The 12,609-nt window shown below is 41.5% G+C and overlaps 1 protein-coding gene across 1 annotated transcript in view; it reads right to left on the bottom strand.

The window, feature by feature from the left end:
• Nucleotides 1-12,609, bottom strand: part of ZPLD1 (zona pellucida like domain containing 1) — a 121,762-nt gene that overhangs the window by 50,186 nt on the left and 58,967 nt on the right. The window contains exon 8 of the mRNA XM_066578643.1: nucleotides 9,600-9,708. Within this exon, the coding sequence (XP_066434740.1) occupies nucleotides 9,600-9,708 (109 nt within the window). The remainder of the gene's footprint in view (nucleotides 1-9,599; nucleotides 9,709-12,609) is intronic.

The raw sequence follows: 12,609 nt of genomic DNA, 5'->3' as shown, positions 1-12,609 counted from the left end.
ACTGTAACTGATTTAATGAGACTTTCACAGGGTCACTGTATTGCTGTGGTGACAACTCTGGGAACACCTCCTGCTTAAAAGAAATCTTCCAGTTTAGAAAGGCTTGCTGAATTTTGCTGATGCTTGGAAGTACTAGCATCCGAGTCTGCTTTATGCCCGCGTTAGTTCAGGGTGCGGGCAGAGGCCAAGGTCCTGGACGGGGTGCAACTCTGCCTTGTTTGGCCACTCTAATTTCTTCATACTACATGCTGTCAATGGAGCGATCAAAGGAACTGTAACTGATTTAAGGAGACTTTCACAGGGTCACTGTATTGCTGTGGTGACAACTCTGGGAACACCTCCTGCTTAAAAGAAATCTTCCATTTTAGAAAGGCTTGCTGAATTTTGCTGATGCTTGGAAGTAGTAGCATCTGAGTCCACTTTATGCCCATGTTAGTTGAGGGTGTTTGCCTACACAGAGGATTGTGGGTCCTACCTCATTCACTGTTTCTCAGGCTTATTAAGCCACCTCCTCCTCCTCCTTGGGGTCTGGGGATCAGCGCTGGTTGACATGTATTTGCTCTTGTGTTACCACAGTTATCTGAGACACTGGTTTGGAGAAATCAAAAGAAGCGTAACTGATTTAATGAGACGTTCACAGCAGTACTAGCATCCGAGTCCACTTTATGCCCATGTTAGTTAAGGGTGTGGGCAGAGGCCAAGGTCCTGGGTGGGTTGCAACTGTGCCAGGTTTGGCCTGTGGAATTTCTTTGTGGTTCATCCAGTCTTTGGAACAATGAAAGGAACCGTAACTGACAGCACATTGGGTGAACCAGGTGGAGGCTGGGACCGAGCCTGACCCTGGGCCTGCTCACGTGCTTCCCACACAGAGGATTGTGGGTCCTACCTCGGTCACGGTTTCTCGGGCTTATTATGGCACCTCCTCCTTGGGGGTCTGGGGATCAGTGCCGGTCGACATGTATTTGCTCTCGTGTTACCACAGTTATCTGAGACACTGGTTTGGACCAATCAAAAGAAGCGTAACTAGCATTCGAGTCCGCTTTATGCCCATGTTTGTTGTGCATAGTTGTGTGCACTAGGCTTTCGCAAGCATCCCGGCTGTATGACAGGTCAACTCATTGTACACTGCCTTTTTTTGGAATGTCCGCTGACGTATAATGGTTTAGGTGTGATAAACGCACGCATCCCTGGGGGTCTGTGCTGGTCAGCATGTATTATCTCTCATGTTACAACTTACCACAGTTATCTGAGATACTGGATTGGAGCAGTCACAGGATACGTAACTGATTTAATGGGACTTTCACAGGGTCACTGTATACCTGTGGTGGCTACGTTTGTGACACCTCCTGCTTTAAACCAATCTGTGGTTTTAGTATGCGCTGCTGCATTGTGGAGATGTGTAGAAGTACTGGCATCTGAGTCCCCTTTATGCCCACGTTTGCGGCTCCTGACAATTTTGTGACAGAGGTGACACTGAATTGGAATTATGATCATACGTTAATTTATCACCAATTCTCATCAGCATTGTGAGCTATCGCCCACAATTTCAAAGAGGGTTGCTGCTAGGCCCTGCCAACCCTCTGCAGTGTGTGTCTCCGGTTGCTCCTCATCCAAGACACACTTATAAATAGACATGAGAGTGGTGTGGCTATAAAACGAGTGTGTAGCATGAGGGCAGCTGAACGCTGCACAGGGAAAATCTTGTGTGCGCTGTGGACGCAGGCTCGTGCGGGTGATTGGACAGCAATGCCAACATGTAACCCAGTAGAAGAGGCAGTGGTGTCACCCGCAGGTGGTGATTGTCCTTTGTTGCACCTAGTGTGGTGCTTAGCTAAGATGTGCCAGCATGTGTGCCTTGCTGCTTATGGTCTGTCCCAAGTAAATTGTTAGGGGGGTGACCGCCAGGCTCTTGCCCACAATTTGGCTTAATAGTGCGACCTGGGAGCCTTAGATGCACCCATGCATGCTGCCCCTGCTGTTCCCTATCTGTTTCTGTGGTGTTTCCATGACTTTCTGATGTTTTCAGGTGATTCACACAACCTCCCCTATGCGGAGCATCGGTCACCTTGAAAAATGCTCGAGTCTCCCATTGACTTCAATGGGATTCATTACTCGAAACAAGCTCTCGAGCATTACGTAAAGTTCAACTCGAGCAACAAGCACCCGAGCATTTTGGTGCTCGCTCATCTCTAGTCAAGACCTATCTTTTGACGCAGAGTGAAGAATTGTCCACTGACAACAGTCACCGATTTCAAATTTTGACTGTGCAAATTTTTTCACGTGCTTGAAAATCACCCATGTCAATGAATGCATTGGTATTAAATGATTCACATGGTCGCACTTTTCGGCCGTTTTTTATCGCGGCTAAATAATTGTGTAAAAAAGCTTGTGTGAATAAGGCCATAGGCTACTTGCGCACTGACATTTTTTCCATCCAATTAACAGACTGAAAAATCAGTCAGAAAACCGTAACAGAAATAGGACCCATTTATTTGCCAGTTTGATATATCAAATATCTACCTTCCCACTGGAAAAATTAGAATTGAATCCAAGATTGCAGGATTCAAAATGGACATCATGCTGGTGACATGTCTTAACAAGGTTTCTACATCCCCCATAGCTTGTATGCAAAATTGGATCACTGTATGCCAAACTGTTTTCTTTCAATATGTCACACTTTTGAGTCACCCTAAACAGTAGTCATCATAGGCTTTCTGTCTCCCATGGTAAATATTTATTTTGCTGCCAAAGCTCTGTGTCTGAAAAATACCCTGACGTAGCAGGCCTCTTGGTGCACCCTACTCCATAATGTATCAATGATCTACTGATCAATTATTGATCAAAACCTGTTATGCCTCCAGCACACTGGCATTTTTTTCATTCATGTTTAGTCCATTAAAAAACATACCACACATGGGCAGCATACGGATTCATATTATTCGCAGTGCAACACACAATACTGAGTTTTTTCACACAGACACTGTGCATGCACTAATCTGATCCATTTTACGGAAGAGACTTAAAGGGGTTGTCCCGCGAAACAAAGTTGGGGTATACACTTCTGTATGGTCATATTAATGCACTTTGTAATGTACATTGTGCATTAATTATGAGCCATACAGAAGTTATTCACTTACCTGTTCCGTTGCTAGCGTCCTCGTCTCCATGGTGCCGTCTAATTTTCAGCGTCTAATCGCCCGATTAGACGCGCTTGCGCAGTCCGGTCTTCTCCCTTCTGAATGGGGCCACTCGTGCCAGAGAGCTGCTCCTCGTAGCTCCGCCCCGTCGTGGCCATCTTCGCAAGGTAAGTAAGAAGTCACCGGAGCGCAAGGATTCGGGTAAGTACTATCCGTTTTTTTTTTTTTTAAACCCCTGCATCGGGTTTGTCTTGCGCCGAACGGGGGGGCTATTGAAAAAAAAAAAACCCCGTTTCGGCGCGGGACAACCCCTTTAAATAAAGAAATAAAACAAACAGCACACAGATGCTTTCAATGGTGCTGTCCCTTTTTTTTTTTTTAAGGTGCCGAAAAAACACTGGGCTTGTTTCAGTTTTTTTTTTTTTTTGTGGACGTGAAAAACACATGGCATGCAGATAAAACCTCGCCTGAGGAAGGACCCTGAGAGGTTCGAAAGTTGTATAACATCATGTATTTTTGTTAGCCATTAAAAGGTATCATATCTACAAGATTGCTTGATTTCTCCTACTGAGAACAATCACATAAAAAAAACAACTAACACATAGACAGAATATGGAGGGCAGACAGAGCCGCACGTATATGAAAAAACATCCGTTTTTTGAGTACATAGCAGAAACTTTTTTTTTAATGTAAATGTGCAAATAGCCAATAAGTTGCTTTTTTCAGCAACTTATTTTACACTATCATTTATCAGAATCTTCTCAGCAACAAAGTGGAATATTTACATCAGATTTACATATACAGATTTACATTTCCTGAAGATCATGTCAAGGTAACAACAATATGACTATTTATGTTATTAGTTTTGCAAAAATGGTTTCCCACAATAAAACAAAAGAATGAGCACATTTATGTCTGTAAGTTGGGCCTTTTCCAGAACATTGGCTGTTGACTGCTGTCCTGACTAAATCTGATCTTTCAAGTAATATGTGATGAAAACTGTTGAAAAATATATTTAAAAGGTATCCCCACTCTAGTCATTTATATTTATCCATAGGATATGCCACAAATGTATGTTAGATGCAGATCCCACCTCTGAGACCCACATCTATTTCTAGAATGGGAGTTCACTGACTCCCATCCCACTTGATGAGGTTGCCACTGGCCACCACTTCCGGGGGGTGGAATGGATTAAATAGAAAGAATGAATGGAGAGGTGGCCATGCACTTGTGCAGATCTCTTTATTCACATGTATAGGAATGACGGAAACAGCTGTTTTGGAGACAAGGGTGGGATCTGCATCTATAGAACATTTATGACATAACCTGTGAATATGCCATAAATAATCATGGGGGAAAAGTCTTAAGACTGGAATCATAGATGCCATGTTTGTGGCAGTTTTTGATGCAGTTTTTGGGGGCCAAACACAGTTAAGGAGTAAAAAAAAGGGGTACATGATCAGTCTTTTTGTTATACTTTTCCCGATTTTGAATATACTTCTGGCTTTACATCAAAAATTGCCACAAAAACTGCATATGTGATTGCAGTTTTTACAGAGTTGAGTACAGGTGGAACCCCTAGGCAATATTCATAAGGCTCCATTTTAATTAAATGGTGCAAATTAAATTCTGGAGTTTTATTTTCTATTATATAAGAATATAATCCAGGCAAAATATATTCAGTGGTTCAGTGTAACCAAAACAGAATTCTAAAGTGGACTGAGTGACATTTCATTAACAAATACATTCTAGCAATTCTGCTGCCTCTTCTTGTATTGTCTTGAAATCAGATAAAATGAATTTCATGTGGCTAGAATAGTTGGAAAATAAGATTTCACAAAATATCACACAGCAAAATGAATTATAGCATTCAGTAATTGTTAGATATGTGTTTGTCATTGTACTACAGGAACCATTTATTACTTTCATTGTTCTCCTTCCTGTAGTATAAAATCAGGATTTAACAAGTATCACATGCCTAGGCAGAGCAGAAAACAAAAGCTGCCGTATATGATCAAGCTGAAGTTTTGAGTTAAAGTGATGAAGGGAATATTTAAATAGAGATAATTACATTGCTGAAATGTAGCCCTTCATTTTTCATAACTGATGATGGTGAAGCTGTTATTGACATACGTTTCTTTAAATGAATTGTATTGTATGCTAAATAACATGAGACAATTGGGCTCTATTTAAACCATTACCTGGGATGGAATTTAGATTTTCTGTTTACCTATTAAGCAGACTTGTGTAAGTAAATCTGTGATCAGTGGTAATCTTTAAAGTCAGTGATATGGAGCAGTGATACTTCCTCTACCTGCCATTGACAAAGCACTACAAAAATCCTCAGAATGGAATTCATATAAAAGATAGTCATATTGTCAGGTCTCGAACCCAGGACCTCTTGCGCTCCAGTCAGCAGCTCTCTCCTAGGCTATTCAGGATTTGGACAGTTCCTTGCTGAAATTCAGCCTTGTTCTATACTTCCTTGCTCTTGCAAAGTCCACTTCCTGTGTCCCTGTCCTGGCTTTGCCCTGCTACTAATTAGGACTTTCTATAAAACCTTGACCATACCTCAGGTACAGAGTGTCATTATTGTGCTCCACCACCTTGATCAAGCTCCTCTTCCTCCTGCTCCTCTGCGATTGCACCGATACCTCCTGCTGCTGACCTCTGGCTTCCATTTGACCACACTTCCGTCTCATCCCAATGTACTGCATACCATAACTTCCTGATAACAACTTCTTACTATCTTGACTACTTTCCAGTGACAAGCATGGCTACTATGTCTGTGACTCCATTCCAGCACCGGTAAGATGTAACACCTATCTCAAGGTACCATAAAGTAACACCACATGAGTTTTATAGATAGCAGCAGTACCATAACCAAAACATTTAGGGCATGACTGTCACTCCATGCAGGTGCAAACTATTACCTTAGGCCTCCCTCCCGCAGACATTTTTTACAGCATTTAGCGCTGCCTTTCCAGTGAAGCGCTAAAAGCTGTACAACACTCCTATTCATTTCAATGGGGCTGTTCACACAAGCGTCAAAGCGCAGCATCTTCAATGCTATTCTTTGGCAGCGATACATGTCCTATCTTTAGCCGTTTTCAGCCCTGTGTCACCCATTGAAATTAATGGGCAACGTTAGCAGTGCTACTGAAAACATGGCACAATTTGGTGCCAACTTTTGAGCAGCGCTAAACGCAGCGCTAGCTGCACTACAAAAAAAAGTTATACCCACCTAGCTGGTACTGCTTTCCGGGGCTCCAGGCACTTTTCAGAGAATCTTTAGCTAGTGACAGGGTTTGAAGACCCCGCCTCCAGCAAGAAATTGCTCTGATTGGCTAATCCAGTGCCAATCATAGTTATTCAATAAAAACGCTGCAAAAATGCTGACATAACGCATGCCAGCTCTGCTAAAATTGCCGTAAACACAGCATTGAAAAATGCTGCGTTTACTGCAAACGCCTGTGTGAGGGAGACCTTAGGGCCTTGTATGTGCAGCACTTCTTTTCCTATGCAGTAAACCAGCAAATATGTGTTAACCAAAACCTGGTCTTATCTAGTTTTCCTCCTGTAATAGTCAGGTAATCAGGCAATAGCTAAGTACCATGATGTAACAGCCAGTGCAATCTGCTACTGTCATTCATCTATCCCTTACCAACAATACAAGCTCCATATCTCTATTTTTAATTATGACTGTTAGGTATATTTTTTGTGTTAATCCTCAGTTCTGAAATGTAGAAGAGTATACATTTAGCATCTAATATTTTATTATTAAAGAGTCCAAATGTGTATAAATGTACCAAGCACTAAATAAAATAAATTATTTATAAATTTGGAAAGTAAATAGTCTGAAAAGTCTACTTCATCTTCCAAAAGCCGCAATACTCCTGTTCATATGCTATCCCTGGTATTGTAGCTCACCATGTAAGGGAATAGAGCTTGGCTACAATACCCAACACAACAAATAAACAGGAGTAGAACTTTTTTCCCAGAAAAAATAGCAGACCCTATTTTCTAATGATAGACAACCCATTTAAAAGCAATTCTTGGTTGCAAGAGAGCTTTTATAAATGTTTTTGAAACACATGCCTTTTGTGAACATTCCTATTTGCTCTTCTTTGGCACACAAAAAAGCATACAGTTACAAAATTTTTTGTTTGTCTAAAACCTAAGAATATCTATGATAGATATCCATGATAGTGAGTGAAACATTTCCTTTCTGTAGAGAACTGATTGTACTTTTGTAGGTGAGAGGAAAACCTCAACACTCTGCTATCCCATCAGGACCAGAGACGTTCCAGGCCTACTGATGACACAGCTGGTAATGCCATCAGCCCAATGGACTGGATAGAAAGGTGTATGGCGCTCTGGTGACATGAATAGTGCATCACTGATAATGAGAGCAAAGGAAGAGCCTTACATATCGCACCTGCCAGGTATTATCTTAGGAAGTCAGTGAGATATATGCTGGGGGTGCATGGAAGGCCCCCTATATGTGCTAGACAGGGGGCCTAAGTTTAAAAGATTGTTGTAGCAGCTGTTTCATCAGGTCAAAGTAAAGAGCAGCCTGGAAAATCATCAAGTTGATAATTGGGAATAGAGAGTCCTGTAACCAACAGAAGGAGCCCATATGACCTACAGAAACCTGACAGATGGCTAGGGCCAGAGGCTACTGCAGTGGCCTAGTGTGCAATGGCAATAGAGCAGCCGAGAACCCAAATGCGATGTGGGGGTGCAGTAGTGCTAGGTGACGACTAGTAATATTACAATACAGAGCAAACTGCAAGTAGCTGGAGACATCATGGAATACTCCACTGAAGATTATTGTTCAGTGAGGCAGATAGCAGTATCCATTTTTTGGGCAATGCCTTGAGAACAAGTTGAGTGAACATAGTAGAAAGTAGAGGAACAAAGTGAGGGAAATGATAGAAGCTCAAGTAAACTGAAGCCATAAGCACCATCAGCACAGCCGTGTGTAATCTGTTAAGTTGGAAGTCCAAAACTGTTTGTTAAGCTTTAGTGCTAATGCCAAGAATTAAAAAAGAACTTGCTTCTGTATCGGGAAGTTCCTCTAGTAGCTGGAGACTGAGTAATGTGACTGTGGAAAGTATTCCAAAGAGCCACCAGAGTCACAAAGATGGGTGAAAAATGGTAATGTCTTGGTGGATTAACTGTATAATATGTTCTTTCAACATTTGAAGCATTGCACGCTCCTGTGGATCAAAGCATTAATAATGTTTTTTGTACTTAGTAAAGTGTTATATGCTGCAATAACTTTTGCCTCGACTTGTTCACTGCTGCACCATAATACCATTCACTTGCATACCTTTACATTAACATTAAAGTGTTCTAAATTACCCCTATTTATCTCCTGTAAACCACCCTGCCCCCTCTTTTTTTCTCTTTTCTCCCCCCCCCCCCCCCCCTCCAACTTTTTCCAAAAACTTTTCCTTTATTAAGATGCAACAGGATATGTTATAAATGTTTGTTATAAACTAAATTTGAATCCTCAGAACCGGATATATGTACCATAATACTTGAAAGTTATTACTAAAGATCTAATATCCTTTTGTACCATTATCACTGTATAACATGCATCTACGCCTTACCCTACTTATGAAAAAAAGTTAATAAAAACATTTTGAAGTAAAGTGTTCTGAAACAAAGTAAATCCCATAGATTTTATAATAAGAAGGGCTCTGCACATACTTTGATAGATATGACATATAACATGAACAGGCTGAGTGATCCAGACATACAATAGATCTTGAGATTAGTCATGCTTACCGAGTAACACATAATATTCCCAGTGATCCAATGGTCCACATAGTGGTCCAATGGTATATTCTGTGCATAGTCTTTTAACCCAGTAACATGTTCTATGCATGTTTATAGTGTGCACTGATATGTTTAATGCATGTTGGTGTTCCAGTGAAGTGCGCTATGCATGTACATCGTGAGATAGTGGTGTGCTGTAGTGATGAAGTGGCAGTCATCAGTCTCTAGTGACCAGTATCTTATTGCATAGTCCTTAGGGGATTAAACTTGTGCTTGTAGTACATTGTTTGGTATTTGATGTCCAACAGTTATTTATTTGCATCCACGCTCATTTGGTATCACAGATATGTTATGAATCAATAGGCTCTATATCTCACTATAAGAAACTATCTGTGAGGTGCCATGACAGACTGATCAAGATGTGTGCTATTATCCACGTCATTTTCCATGTTTGGACAGGTGGTGTGAGGCTTCCAGATCATTTTAGCTTAAAAGTTTTCCAAAGGTCATTCTATAATTGTAAATTAAAAATGCTTGATATTCACAATATAATGGACAAACAATGCAGAAGACGCAAATAATATGGATAAAGTTTAGCATCTGTACTGTTATAAAGTTGTGAATTATATATCGCCAACATGATAGTATGATATCTGTAAATGAGAATAACATTACCGCCTTTTGTAATAATGGGCCCAGCAGATACAACGGCATTTCCAGAAAGACTTTGTGGGGCGAGTGTAGTCTTTGTGTGAGCATCCCTTCTTTCTCTGTTGTGGCATGTCTGCAGGATTACAAAAGAGTTAACATTGCCAGACACTTCATTTATAAGACAGTTTGAAGACTATTTGAAGTAATAGTTCACCATATCTGCAATCATAAACTACACGTATGAGGATTACTCATGCTCTATTTCTTTGACCAGATACTTGTGCAGTTTTGCTTATGACTGAATATGCAAAGATATGTCCATTTTTGTTTAGCATAATAGTAATATTTTTTCTGCTTTAGTCAGCCATTGTTGAAATGCCCTGTTAGGACCCCTTCACTAGCCATTGTAAAGAACCACTACAGTTGTGCTTTCTGAAAAACCTGTCTAATCCTTGCAATATACAGACAAATTCATTTCTATAGGGGCCGCATGAAATGTTATTGCTCTTAGTAAGGCGGCTCTCACACAAGATGCTTTTTACTGTGATTAGCGTAGCATTCAGAAAGCTGTGCTAATCGCGGTATAAAGGAACCTTTTGATTTCAATGAGGCCTTGTAGACTAGCGTTTGAACATGGCATTTTTGATGCCACATTTTTCGAACACTGTCTGCTCTATTTTTGTGTACTTTGCGCTTTTTAACGAGCCCTTATCACCCATCACAATGATGGTGTGTGTTGAAAAACACTGTTGAACGCAGTAACGTGTTTGAAAATGCTGATCAAAATTGCGGTAAATCGCCACATTTTAAATGCAGCATTATACTGACGCTGCATGTGAGAGCCGCCAAAGGGCTCCCACCCACTAGCGTTTTTTCCTCCACTGCGCTGCGAGAGTAAGTGAAAACTCTCGCAGAGCAGTGCGAGAAATCGCAGCGATATCGCTGCGGCATCGCTGCGACAGTCTTTTCAATGGGGCCAGCGGCAGCAGTGCTAGCCCCATTGAAAAGATATGGAGAATGCCACTGACTTCTGCCACAGTGACCGCGGAGATGAAGGAGCCCTCTGTGACAGCTGTGACAGCTGTCACAGCTGTGGCAGAAATTAGCGGCATGCTATCCTATTGCTTTCAATGAATACATGAATAGAAATATCTTAGAGCTATCTGCCATTGGCTGAGCGCTCAGCCAATAGCTAAGCAGTAGCTGCTATTGGCTGAGCCCTCAGCCAATCTGCACAGCCCTTTCAGGAGGCGGGGATTTTTAAATCGCCGTCTGCTGAAAGAGCTCAGTAGCAGTGCCGGGGAGCCAGCCGGAGGATGCGGCTGACAGCAGGAGAGGTGAGTAACTTTTTTATTATTTTTTTAACCACTTTTTTATGATTATCGGGGAAGAGCTTACATTTCAAGCCCTTCTCCGATAATCATGCTGCAGGGCTTGCCAGAAACCACTGCTTTCAATGGGATAGCATGCCGCTGACTTCTGCAACAGCTGTGACAGAGGGTTCCTTCATCCCCGCGGGAACCGCGGGGATGAAGGAAACTCCTGCCACAGTTGTGGCAGAAGTCAGCGGCATTCTCCATATCTTTTCAATGGGGCTAGCGCTGCTGCCGCTGGCCCCATTGATAAGACTGGCGATGTCGTAGCGATATCCCAGCGATTTTGGGATATCTGCCTGCGTTTTTCTCGCACTGCGATGCGAGATTTTAACTTTAGAATCGCATCGCAGTGGAGAAAAAAACGCCAGTGGGTGGGAGCCCTAAGAGATGCAAAAAAAATCTTGAAGCTACACGTTACAGCAAGCTTTTGAGGCTGCTTAAGCCTCTTTAACAGACTATATATAAACAGATATTTATATATAGAAAAGAGTAGAGCCATAGTGGGTTTAATTTGCATAAAAAAATAAATAACAGGATAACAAGATAAGCTTGGAGAGTAATGGTCCATTTTCACGGGACGAGCCGTCAGACAAATGATGCCCGGCAGCTCGTCCCAGTGATGCTCATTTCTGTGCTGCTACACAGGAGTAAGTATCGCTGGTTTCACTTAAAGTGCTACCAGCATGGAGGTGTAGCGGGCCAGGGAGCGTTCCCTCCCCACCTGCCTCCATTCACAGTAAGAAGACAGTCATTCAGAAGTGAATGACTGCTGCTTACACTGAACGGCATGTTGTTCAGTTTTCTGCATGTAGAAACTGAACAACTCTTGTTCAGTCGCTGCATGCATTTACATAGGACGATTATTGCCCCATGTAAAAGGGCCATAAATCCATAATTAGTCAGCAGATAAGAGTGTGAGAGTTCTCTAAATTGGTGTAGATTCAGAGGCCTGGTGCCCCCATTATCTTTGTATGTACAGTACTGTGCAAATATCTTAGGCAGGTGTGAAAAAATAATCCTAAGTAAGAATGCGTTCAAAAAGAAGTGTTCATAGTTTTTTAGTCATTAAACAAAATGTAAAGTGAATGACCAAAAGAGAAATGTAAATCAAATCAATATTTGCTCAGGGTTTCAATACCTTTTCAGATCTTATATCCACCTTCAAAATTCCTAGATCAGACTTGTATTTTCAAATTCGTCATCTGTTACAAAAATTCCACCACCCCCCTCCTCACTAGAGTCAATGTTCCCTCAAAACTAGAGGCCTGGTTTAATTCTACTCAAGGGGTCAATAAGTGAATACCAAAATGCTATCAAATTTTAATCTCACACACACAAGATCCATTAGAATCTATAAAAAAGAAGTGGGAAACAGATCCTCAAATCTCAATAACAGATGAACAATGGTTAAATAGTCTTTCCTCCATTCCATCAGTATCCAGATGTACAAACCATTTAGATAACTTATGCAACATATTGTACCGATGGTAACTCACCCCCTAGAAACTCAACAAAATTTCTCCTTGCTATTCTGAAAACTGTTGGAAGTGTGGCTCATCAGAAGGAACCCTAATGCATCTGTGGTGGAATTGTCCATATATTTCAGCTTTGTGGACTTTCCACTTAATGTCTACTCTTTGCGGTATGGAGATATCCCC

This window comes from Eleutherodactylus coqui, chromosome 1 (assembly GCF_035609145.1).
Source record: "Eleutherodactylus coqui strain aEleCoq1 chromosome 1, aEleCoq1.hap1, whole genome shotgun sequence".
NCBI classification, from domain to species: domain Eukaryota; kingdom Metazoa; phylum Chordata; class Amphibia; order Anura; family Eleutherodactylidae; genus Eleutherodactylus; species Eleutherodactylus coqui.
The sequence above is the reverse complement of the archived record's forward strand: the minus strand, read 5'-3'. Positions and strand labels throughout refer to the sequence as shown.